We start from the raw sequence: 12,886 nt of genomic DNA, 5'->3' as shown, positions 1-12,886 counted from the left end.
GGGGTGTTACTAGTATTATGTTCCATCATGATCCTCATCTTATGTTGTTCTTTGGAAGTGATGATACAACAGTTAGAGTTTGGGGTCTTGTAGAAAAGATATGTGGGGTTGTGCTAGAAAAGCAATTCCCTGCTGTAGCTTCATTAGTGGTACCTGAGAATGAGTGGAACTTGGTCAGCGCTAGAAGAGACAAGGTAGTGAACTTACGGGACATGCGTAACTACAACTTCAAGACTACTGTACCAACATACGAGATAGTTGAAATTGTTTGTGTTATTCATCCAGGAACTAGTTTTGATGCTTTGCTGGGATTAACCGAAAAGAGTAATGTGAAAAAAAAGAAAAGTATTTCGCCACCAGTTCACTTTTTAACTTCCGGTGAACGCGAAATCGTGATGTATTGGAAGATGATTTTGGAGGTCCGATTTTTCAAAGAGGAAATTTTGGTGTGTGCAATCTTCTTCATCCCACTAAGAGATGACGACCAATGTCACAATTTGTTGGATGTTTCTTCGCTACTGTGGATTTTACGAATCTCGTCGAGTCAAGGGGTCCGGATTATATTGAGTTCGTTAGTCCATCATTGTCTTCTACGGATTGTCTGCAAATTTCGTTCGAAGTGGGAATTACGGATCGCCATGGCGGAATTCAGAGTATACGGGCGGCTCACATTGTTTTTTCATCGAAACGGTTCGGGACGATCCTCGTGGGAGAAGGGGAAGCTGATGCAGGGGCACCCGGCGTGGACACTTTTTCCCGTGGACCTAACGGCCACGTAGGCCAACCGGCCATATTGATTAGTTTAGAAAGAGTCCTAGTTTAGTAAGATTCATAATGAATCTAGGTTTAGGAAGTTGCATTATTTCAGTATTTCTATTATTTAGGAAAGTCCAGTTTGAGTCTATCTAGGAAAGTCCAATATCCTATAAGAGGATGTCCAGTCTGTCTTTATGATTCATGTTGAAGAGAAAATCCCCTTGAGTTTAATAAAGTTTATCAAGTTTTAGAGTTATTTTAATCTTTCTTTTAATTGTTCTTCGTTTATTTATCGTCTTCTTTATTTCCGCTGCGTTCTACATCAGAAACCCACCCCCAAGATACTTTTAGACCAATACCAAGAAAACATTAAAATGATCATGTCTGTCGAGTTATAGATTTACAGTTTCAGTTTGCTCAAACACTGAGTGATAATTTGTATAGTGCAACCTAACAAATTTAAGTATTTTGGATGTTGATGAAGTCTTATAATAGGTAGGGTCGATTAAATAATCGAAAAGGGCCAATTTTACAAGTCCATTAGATGATCACTTCCTATTTACAAGAGTCATGTGTCAGCCCGCCATAGCCATCTCTAGATCCACATTAACTACCTTTTTTAGTAGGTAAACACATATGTCACTGTACAGTCCAAAATGGATAATTTTATTTGGCCGCAATACATCATCAAGGTGTGATAAACACGATAACCGTCAAAGTTCAATTACAAATTAAAGAGGCCTAAAACCCTACAACATAACAAAGAGGCCTAAAACCCAACAAACGTATTATTTATACATTTAACAACATAAGTTCAATAACCACCCTGATCACCACTGCGATCACCTTCTTAGATCACTTTTCAGACATCTCTCTTGGTCCTTTCTTTCTTCCCCCTTCCCACTTTTTCCTTTTCTTTTCCTCTTTCCATTCTCCTTGTCCTCCTCTTTCCCTCTACCCCCTTCCTTCTTAGCTTTTTCCGTCTATTTTCTGGATCTGAAAACCAGATGAAGGGAAGCTCTTCGGCTGGTTCCAGATCCAGACGGACGGAAAGTCTTTCCCTTGATCTGTTCATACCAAGAAGTTCTTCTTTGTTTCAACCAGACATTTAGAGTTTTCTTTTTTAATTTTGTTTTAGATCCCTACAAAATTTAAGTTTTTTTTTTGTTGAGATGCAAAATTAAGTTTAGATCCCCAAATGATTTGCAAGTAACAAATTGTTGTTTACTGAGAAAAACAAAAAAAAACAACTTTTGGGAGCTCTATAAAGACCTAACTTAGCTCTATAAATACCAGAGGCCTCTTATTTTGGGCTTCTAAATATGATCAACTCACTAAAATGGCTGCCTAATGATGATAATTTTTTTTGGTTTTTTTTGCACATTTTTGTCTGTCAGTCGTTATAATCAACATTAACAATGCTCTTTATGTTTTCTTTTTGAGGAGTTGGGCAAAACGCCCAAAATTGACCCAAGTATAAGAGCCCAGCCCACGTCAGACAAACAATGCGTTGCAGGTCCACGGGTCAGGCTTCCTAATCAAAAATCGAAAACGACCTTGGTTCTTCCATTAATTACTGAAATGCCATTTAAATATACCAAGACCGAAGCAACCGTCCCATCTCCATTAATTACTACCCACACTTAGTTCTGGAAAACCATTTTCCTTCTTCCCACATCTCTTCACCATTTGATTTTTTCTCTCTCCAAAAACCTTTCTTCTTCCCACAACTTTCTTAACTTCCATTACTGCAACAGTAGAAGCTTCAGAAAAAACTTCAAAGAAGTTAATCTCCTTCAATGCTACTTGGATTTGGAGGAGAAACATCCAAAACTGTAAGTATCCACTTAGATCTTAAACATCTTCTTCTTGTTTTTCTTCATAACCAAAAAAGAAAATCTTTTGCTGATTTGGGGAAGAAACTTCCAGATGGGGTTTTGAGTTTGTTAAAAATGGGTTTCTCCTTCTCTCTCATCAACATAACTAAAATCATATTAACTTTCTCGTTTGATTTGAGAATCTTTCCCGGTTGATTTTTATTTCAAAACCCTAAACCGAAGAAACTTTGTGTTTGATTTTTATTTAAGAACCCTAAAACTTAGAAAATTTCCAGTTTGGTTCTTTTAAGAACCCTAAATATGAAAAAAAATTTCTTCTTTCATTTTATTTAAGAACCATAAATCTGACAAAAATTTCTGTTTCATTTTTACTGGAGAAACCTAAATCCGACAAAACTTTTGGGTATGATCTTTCCGGTACATAATTTCCTGACTTGTAAACTGTTTACTTCCCGGTAAATAGTTTCCTGTACACATACCCATTGACTAAGATTATATTTCGATTATAGTACATAATATCGTGTACCTCTAATAAACAAATTTAGAGTACATAAATGGAGTCCACTACCTCTATTGTGACTAAGCCAAAGAGCAAGACAACAATATGACTAACATGATATGAATGAGTCTCAAGAGGGATGGAGAAAGAGAATTGAAGATGAACTGTCTCAAATATTCTGAGTATGCTATTGTGTTGTAGGCAATTTATGCTTAACTATTATATTCTAGGCAGTTTCCAGTACATATTTTTGTTCCCTTTCCATAGTTTGTTCTCTGAACATGGTTTTACAAAGTTTAGGGAATCCTTATACACATGTTTGTTCCTGACCATCAATTTAGTTCTCTGTACACTTGTTTGTTCCTGACCACCAATTTGTTCCTTCTACACATATTTGTCCCGGGTATAATTCTGAGTATGTTATTGTGTTCTAGGCAATTTCTCCTAACTATTGTGTTTTAGGCAGTTTCCTGTACATATTTTTGTTTCTCGTACATAATTTGTTCATTGAACAAGCTTATACAAGGTTCAGTTCCCTGTACACATGTTTGTTCCTAGGAAATATATATTTCTGTGTATGCTATATTTCAAATGTAAAGAAATGTGTGTTAGTCTTTGTTGTATTATAATTCGTTGGATGGTGCTAATAGAGATGTACTTACCACTAAATGTTTCTCTGTTACAGTATCACATGAGGAGTCCACTACCGCTATCGTGACTAAGCCAAATAACACGACAACAGTATGACTAACATGATATGAATGAGTCTCAAAAGGGATGGAGAAAGAGAATTGAAGATGAAGTGTCTTAAATGGTGTTGTTGTACTAAGTTTATATATTCGCTTAGTACCACTTTTTATTTAATGTACTTTTGCTCATGCACTAACACACCTATAATGTACTACTGTACACGAATGTATGTTTTGGAACAATATATTTTAGTGAAACTTAAATAGTAGGTTATTGTGCAAAACTTGAAATATGATATATATCTTGACTTAGTTTATAAAGCGTTAACAGTGTACATTTGTAAATGTACATTGCATTCCCAAATGTGCAGTACATTCGCAAATGTACAGTACATTCGCAAATGTGCTGAACATTCGCAAATGTGTGTGCAGAACATTCACAAATGTGTAGTGCATTCGCAGATGTAAATTATGTTCGCAAATGTACAATACATTATTTTCTGGTTTGGTAACAATTATGTTTTGGTAACAAACTATACAAAGAGAAATTTTCCTCATTTTTGGTAGTTTTTCATTAATTTGTTTCCATATAGTTTTTGGTAGTTTCCCATTGATTTGATTCTCTCTATATTTTTTCTTCTTTTTAAACATATTTTCTCTCTCCAATCTTAACTTTTTTCATTCTCTCCTTATATGATGGACAATTATAGGAAATTCCTTCCAAAATGTAAATTACTTTCAAGGAAAATTTATGGGACATTTTTCTTTAAACTGTACATTTTTTTATTTACTGGACACTTTTGTACTAGGAATTGTCTTCTGTACCGGGAATTGTTTTATTTGCTAGCTATTTGGTTATGTATTAGACACTTTTGTATTGGGAATTTTCTTGTTTACCGGAAACTGTTTTATGTACTGACCATTTGGTTATGTACTAGACACTTTTGTACTGAGATGTTTCTTGTGTACCAGGAATTGTTCTATGTACTAAGCATTTGGTAATGTACGAGACACTTTTGTACTGGAAATTTTCTTGTGTGCCGGGTACTGTGTTATGTACCAGTCATTTAGTTATGTATTAGACACTTTTTGTACTGAGAATTTTCTTGTGTACCGGGAATTGTTTTATGTACTGGCCATTTGGTTTATGTAATAGACACTAGTAAAATATTCGATGGAAACTTTAAGATGTTAGGTGTGACATTCTATGCACCCTACATTTCAATATTCCAAGACAAATGATGTGTAGTAATGTTACAGAGAATTTTAAATTTCAATTATCTCTCGAGAAAAAAATCAGTTTGCGACCTACAAAAAGAGACAAAGTTTAGTAAAAGGGAACTAATTAATGTAAAGTAAACGTAAACTTGAGCACAAAACGTAAGATGTGCTGGAAAGTATGAAATGTACAATACATTTGAACACGAGAAGGGATACCTATGAGACAAAACAATATTGGTGTAGTATCACAGAAAACATAAAGAAATTCTGTACAAAACTGTACGGGAAGAATATTGACATATTCCTAGAACAAAGTTGAGAAGGAAAAACAATCGGAAACTTAAAAATGTACAATAAATCTAGTAATGCACCACACTTTTTTTAACTCCCACTCTAAGATGCAGAATACAACAATTAGTATGCCGATTCAGTTCTTGTGGAATCATTGTCGCTGATGATCTTGCAACAGTTGAAGATAAAGGACTTAAGATATCACGTCGCAACCTTCACAAATAAGAAAAAAAATATAGAAATGTAAGGCGAAGGAAACTAAAAAAGGTACAGTAAACTTCCACATAACAAGGAAACGTAGAAACTGATTGAGAACGATAAAATGTAGCGGGAACTGAGGAATGTACACTACATTTCAACACGTAAACGTATATCTATGTCGTTAAATATAACAAAAATTAGTACAATCTCTAAAAGAACTGGGAGATGTTCAGTGCACTTTGAACCTTAAATCCAGATTTATTGCTTTAGATCTCGCCAAATCCGGATTTAGTTTTTCTATTTAGATTAAGATTATGTAAAGACTAGAGAGATAGACACACAAATCAAACTAAACTTCTTCATTATTAAATATAAAATCCAGATTTGTTGCTTCTAGATCCCAATGATCTGGTTTTAAGATCCATGAATTTAGAAAAATCACAGAATTTATTTAGGGTTTTAAGATTGTTATTATTCGCTTAAGTTTTTAGAAACCCTAGATTTTGATTTTTGGGTTTTAAGATCCATGAATCTAGAAAAATCACATAATTTATTTAGAAATCTGTTTTTTTTTCCATCCAACGAATCTGGTTTTTTTCACAAAACCAAACTTTACTGCTAACACATCCAACGAATCTTGCTTTTCCATAAACCAAAACATCACCAATCTAACTCTTCACCATTAAACCGAAAAATACTTCATCTGAATCTTCACCAAAATTTCAAGTCCAAACAGATCTGGAATAGGATTACTTGATGTAGATTTTTTTCGGATTATGTAAGAGAAAGAGAGAAAAATGAGAGTTTGTAAAAATTTCTAAGAGAGAGGACATTAAGTTGTAGCCTGTAGAAATCTCTTAGAGAGAGAAAGATGAAGATGTTGAAAATTTTCTGAGAGAGAGAGAGAGATACAGATAGGTGATATAAAGGGAATGAGGGTATTAAGGGTATTAATAAAGCATGACAGACAAATAGTGGTACTTTTTGTCTTTGGGCCCACCCATTAATAACTAGTTGGACCTGCAACTAGTTTTCAAATGGTTGTGGATCTTACCCACATTACGGTAGTACTTTTTGGACCATTCACCCATTTTGGCTTTCTTTTTTACCCTTCTATTTAAAGTTAACTCACTTCCTAAAATATTATCTTATCTGTCGAATATTGATCGTCCGTAGGTACTGGCCAGCCACATGCCGAGGGCACATTACAATTTCAAAAAGAACTATGGACAAAAAGTTAGTCTCTTATTCTCCTTCCTTCTCCACCACCCCACCACCACCAATGGTCAGAATCACAATCATCTCTCTCTCTCGTTTGTAGGTAGTCGGTCAACCACCTGTCAGCTGGCACATTACAATTTAAAAAAGAACTAGAAAGAAAATTAGTCTCCTCTCTTTCCTTCTTCACCATCCTACCACCACCAGCTTCGAATAAGAAAATACTAGATAGGAAATTAATTATGAATAGAAGGATAAAATGGAAAAAGTAAAGTGGATGGTTTTTTTTTCGAGTAAGCCTTAATACAAACGAAAAGTTATAATGTTCGGACCCTTACAAACGATACGCTGACTCGTACAAAAGAAAGGATAAAAGCAAAGTGGATGGTTAAACTGATGAAAATATACAAAAAGAACAAAAAAATTGTCATCTTTACAAGCCAAAATAGAATTATCCCCAATTAAAATTGGCTCCACTACCCATGATTAAAGTAAATTCAACAAGTTGTTATTAAATTTTAGAAAGTGAGAATCAAAATCCCCATTATAAAATTAGCCAATGGTAGGCCACTATAAGTTGCATATGGAACTGTCCCTCTAGGCAAAATATTAGGTTTGATACCAACAGTAACACTATATAAAAGGGGTAATGAGGTTAGGTCTATATTCATGCCTTGAGCCATACTGATTTTCGAAATTCTGGCAAACAAACATCCCATTAAAGAAATGCTTTTAAGTGAACCCGCCATTTTGAAGTACTAAATTTTATCATTTATTGTAAAGTTGTAGTCATCAATCTAACTAGTGGAGAACAATATGCAAAGGACCAAAGGTTAATTATAGATTTGATATTCTGATAGGTCGAGTCTTCATAACTATTATAAATGTGTTTTTTTTGCTTATGCGGAGATATCATTGCAGACTTATTAACGACTCAGAAAGATTAAGTAAACCTAAAATCACATTTTTAATACGTTGTGAAGACTCAACTTAACGAAAATTCACGAAATAACATGTGGGTTCTCCATGGTGGCTATTGGTTGGGGATCCATTGACCATTAAAGATGGATAGGAAGAAGTCAAGTACAACACCTATCAATCGGTTGGGTATTCAAGATGGATAATAAGTACAATCTCAATGCTTGTGACTTTGGTAGGTTATAAATAAACCAAATGTCCTTCCATATTACTTTCATTCTCTCTTTCTCTTAACTTGTACTTCTCCCTTGCAACTTTCTTATTGCAAAAACCTTTTCATCAATGGATTCCTTTCAAATCAAATCAACAGAGCCAAACCCATCTCACTATACAAAAGTATATTGGAGGGAAGTTTTATTTAGAATATTTGGGATTATAGCTACATTTGTATCAATTGGGTTGATGGTCACAAACCATCAAACTACTATGTTTGTTGGGATCGAATTGGTAGCTAAATATTCTTACTCCCCTGCCTTCAAGTAAGCTTCCAACAAAATCAATAGAAACACAAAAAAAAAAAACAAGTAAAATTTTGAAGTTCTAATAGGATTTTTTTTTTTTTGAAAATCATTAATTTTGCAGGTACTTTGTTGCTGCAAATGCCTTAGCATCTATCTCCTCTGCAATATCTCTGTTACTTGTTTTGATTTATAGTAAGAAACAATCCAACCTAGTTTCAAAGAAGTATTTCATCATCTTCATGATTGATTTGGTAAGTTAGATTCATTCTTCATCTCTCTTTTCCCATGATTCGAATTTTTTTATCTCATGACGAGTGTGCCTTGAATATGGATCGATGTCTAATCCAGTTTGCGATCCTAGAATGCCCTCTCGGCACGAAAATTTGGCCTGACCCTTTTAATCTCAGGATGAGGATACTTTGAATATGGGTTGATGTCTAACCCAGTTTGCTACCCGAGAATGTGCCCTCAGCCGAAATTTTGGCGTGACCCATTTTATTATGTTTGTCTTAGTCTTTTAAAGGGTTGTTATCAACGTAAAATGGATATCCTAATTTTCGGTTTGGGGAAGAGAGTTAGAGGCAATTGAGTACTAGGGTTCTAGTTAGTTACAAATACTAAAACCCTTGAGAAATCTATGTAATATGGTTCTTCATCCACGGTGAAAATTATGGCGTCATTGCTGCCCGTGGAGTAGGTCTCGCCAACCGAACAACGTAAATCTCTTGTCATCTTGTGTTCTCTCAGATTGTTTACTTACGTTATTGCTTTTTTTGTGTTTCCTTGTTATTCGTCATGACATCTCATAATGTGTTCTTGGTGATATCAGACGGCAACAATGTTGGAATTAACAGGAAGTGCGGCTGCAACTTCAATTGGGTACCTGGGACTTTATGGGAATCAACATGTTGGGTGGATGAAAATATGTGATCAAGTAGGAAAATTCTGTCACAGATCGATCAGTTCGATCCTAGTGGGTTATGTCGCTTCTATTGTCTTTCTGTTTCTCACCATCTTGTCTTCATGGAAGTCTATTAAGCAACAATCTCAATCACATCCAATATACTAAGTGAGATACAAGGAAGAAGAAGCTCAAGAACACGAAAGAGAAAGCAATACCAAGATTTATCGTATTTAGGAATATATAGTCTTTAAGAAAGTGAATCTTAATGGAAAACAAAGTTCCATAATGTTCAAAATGTAAACTAAAAAAGATTATTACAGTATTATTAGTATTGTTCTACCATTGTTGACGCATCTTCACCATCTTTGAGATGTTCTTTAAGTGTTTGAATCTCTGTTTCCAAATCCTCATTCTCCCACCCTGAATCGATTTCGGGCAAGTTGTAGTCATCGGGTCTTAATGACAACTGAAAATCGGGTAGGTCGGGTAATGACTGAAGTGCCCTTCATTACCAAACAAAAACAAAATTAAGAACACTTATATATGAACGAAAAAACGAAGAAAATGAAAAGATGAAGAATCCTTACTTTTCTTCTTCTATGAGATAACCATACATTTGAGACTTTCTAGATGTGATGTCAGGAATTTTTAGATGCAAATGCTTCATAATTCCCCATATTGGAGGAGCCCTGAGCAAGAAGTAAAGAAACAACTTTTATCTTCAAACCTAAAATTGAATAGGACACGAATGTGGTGTGGTCCATTGGCCTTACTTGTCTTGGGCATATCTCACCCTAAAAGCTAGCTCAAGAGGTGAGGATTTCCCTCACATTTATAGAGACCCCTCGAACAACCAATGTGGGACAAACCCCACAAGTTTTTCCCCTCATACATTACGTGAAAGACTATCTTTCCCTCAAAAATGGACCTAAAAGACTTCGGTAAACCTGGGCTGTAATACCATTTGTGGATGTGGTTCATGGGCCTTACTTGCCCCAAAGTAGTGGTTTTAGGCCTATCTCACCCCAAGAGCTAGCTTTTGGGATGGGATGGGCCCAAGAACACTTTGGGGGGCAAATAAGGGCCATGGGGTCACAACCACAACGAATACATGTATTCGGTAAAAGAGGAAGGAGAAGAAGCAAACCTCGTAACGGGTTTTGCAAGGCAGAAGCTTAGGCATGCTTTTTTACTATCAGTGAGAAGTTCGTCGGCTGCTAGAAAACAACATACAGCGAGTATATGGTTCGATGGTTCGGTACCCTTATCGAGTATTAGACCATGGTAGTAATAAGCCGCTGCCTGAAAATTATATCCTTACGAATGAAAATTTGTAACACAATATCTTCGAAAATGTAGGAAAGAAAGAACGATTAAATCGAAAAGCATATAGATATGGGTACCTTAGCTTCAAGGTACTTCCATTTGATGAACGAGAGATGTTTCTTTCCATGTTCATGAGTAATTTTACATTGAGACAGGCTGAAGTGAGCCTGATCAACAAAGGGTATAAGATTAGACTGGTCTTCGACCTTCATCGATGTTGGAGTAAATGCAGAAGAATAACCACAAACCTGAGCAAAATAAGTTAGTTGTTCACATGCCAATCTCCTCTTTACAGACAAAGTAGCCTTTTGACTTTCGACGGCCAACCCAAGTTGTAACTCTGTTCCCTGCATTTATTTCAGATCGATAGGTTCGACAACGGACACTAGCGTTTAGGCAATTAGGTACAAGATTTCGACAAATTTTTTTTTTTATGTGAAGAGTAATTCATTTCATATTAACGAAAAGACAAATTACCTGACCCAACGCTTGGATGGAGATCGCTTCCAACACATGTTCCTGCATATCTCCTGGCAACTTCGATCTACATATACAATTTTGATTATACACGAATGGATAATAAACGAAGTATAGCAAACAAGGAGCTAGCTTTTTAGAGTATACTTGATTTCTTGTGGAAGAGGAGCCAGTATATTTCGAATGCAGAAGTCTAAGTATCCTGACGCCTTTATCAATATATCAATAGCATCCTTCTTGTTTACTGACATTACAGATAAAAATAATAACTTAAATGATAAGAGATGCCCGCCCGAATTTGGTCTCAATATAGGCTCAACATTAGTAGTTATCGATATTATCCCCGCTTTAGACATCTAGACTCAAGCCAAACGGGTAGTGGTTTTATTTTTCGCAAAGGCTCCACGAGCCCACCAAAAGGCCTCCACACTTACTAAGCTTCCGTACACACCTATAGCCCAGCGCCCCGGATGCTCTTCCAAGTGATATGGAACTATTAGCTCTTGTTCAAGAAAAGATGTCGATTCTATTCAAGTCCAACTTAAGAATCGACAGAGTAAACAACATAAAAAACACAATCGAAGTGATGAAGCTTTACCTTCTGAGACACTCCGTTCGCTACCATCCGAGCAATCCATGGGAACAAGCAAAGAATTAGCCTCAGAAAGTAACAGAATCGCCAGCATATGTACAACGGATAGTAATTCGAACCAAGGACTTGTCAAACAGGTTTCCTGTTTATCGAATTGAGTTTCGGTTTATAAGACAAGACAATTCTAAACATGAAAAAAATATAAAACATGGGTTGATATTGGAGAGATTCTTACTTGTCGTCCATCAAGTAAATTTTTCCACTTGAATTCAACTAATCCTTCAAGCCCAACATCTGTTTATTAAAATACTAGTATGATTATTCGAAAACATGTAAGCAATCGAAATCAATTATAGAGTAAATATGAATTTGAGAAGAAAAACCTTTCTTAGTTAAACCAACAAGAACAGGTAAATATTCTTCAAGAGCTCTTTGAAGTTCATGGATAGCTGATCCACCTGAAAAATTAGGTCTAAATTTGAGGAGAAATGGATATGAAGTAAGAAAATGAGCAATGGGGTGGTATGAAGATTATACCAGTATCTTCTGCAATTAAGATGATTTGACTTCGAAGTGATGATAATTTATCTAGAAGATCTCGAGGAATTATCCCTTTAAGACCTTTTCGAAGATCAAATTCAACTGGAATTCTTAATTGTGGAATGAAAACAACAATTTCTTGGATATTTAACTTCTTCTTCCTCCCCACAGAAGAAGTACATCCCATCTTTTTCGACGGGTGAAGTATTCTACAAAGAGCATCCTGCATCAAATCAAATCAAATCAAGAATATAAATAAAAAGTTATGATTACCCAGATAAGAAATTCAAATGAAAATCAAAATTGAAGTAAAGAGAAGCAATTCAGCACCAAAATGAAGCATAAACCAGATCAGAGAGAGAGAGAGAGAGAGAGAGAGAGAGAGTTGTAACTGGGGTTGAAGAAGTGAGAGAGAGAAAACAGAGTGAGAAGTTTCAGAGTAAGAGAGGGACAATGTCAATGAAGGCTATGGCATTAGAATCTAGAGAGAGAAATCTAGAGAGAGAGAGAGAGAGAATTGGATCGAGATAGAGTCACATGGCTAAGAGTGATATGAAGCATGGAGAAATCTCCGGCGGCTAAAATTCAATGTGAAGCTTTTGATTTCGTACTTCATTTTATATTTTTTTAAATTTCAGTTAATGAAAAGTCAACGGTCGGTTACTTATCAGTTTCCTAGACAATATCCAGGAATGGGGGGACCTAATTAATATTAGGGAAGTTTTTAAAACGCCCCCCAAAAGTGTTACTGGCGCCTACTTTCCTTACGGTTCTCCTTCCAATTTTGTCACGAGAGAAGCGCCAATAACACTCTTGAGGGGTGCTTTTAAAACTACCTTTTCTATCGAACAAGTCACATAATGCTCCATGCTTTACTAGTTATCTTTCTTACTCG

General features: G+C 35.6%; 1 protein-coding gene across 1 annotated transcript; it reads right to left on the bottom strand.

Annotated features, from left to right (window-relative positions):
• Positions 1-9,258: 9,258 nt before the first annotated feature.
• On the bottom strand, positions 9,259-12,552 carry LOC147542409 (Endosomal targeting BRO1-like domain-containing protein). Its single transcript, XM_086637491.1, has 12 exons — positions 12,322-12,552; positions 11,989-12,214; positions 11,835-11,909; positions 11,687-11,745; positions 11,458-11,593; positions 11,007-11,103; positions 10,860-10,926; positions 10,631-10,729; positions 10,460-10,549; positions 10,204-10,358; positions 9,644-9,745; positions 9,259-9,559 (listed from the first exon to the last, which is right to left on the bottom strand). Exons 2-12 carry the CDS (start codon positions 12,176-12,178, stop codon positions 9,382-9,384), a joined length of 1,248 nt encoding a protein of 415 aa, XP_086493617.1. The 5' UTR covers positions 12,179-12,214; positions 12,322-12,552; the 3' UTR covers positions 9,259-9,381.
• Positions 12,553-12,886: the final 334 nt, after the last annotated feature.

Source organism: Eschscholzia californica, unplaced genomic scaffold, assembly GCF_041429995.1.
Source record: "Eschscholzia californica isolate CP2 unplaced genomic scaffold, dmEscCali1.0.p SCAF_4, whole genome shotgun sequence".
Lineage (NCBI taxonomy): Eukaryota > Viridiplantae > Streptophyta > Magnoliopsida > Ranunculales > Papaveraceae > Eschscholzia > Eschscholzia californica.
Note: the sequence above shows the minus strand (reverse complement) of the source record. Positions and strands in the feature narration are given on the sequence as shown.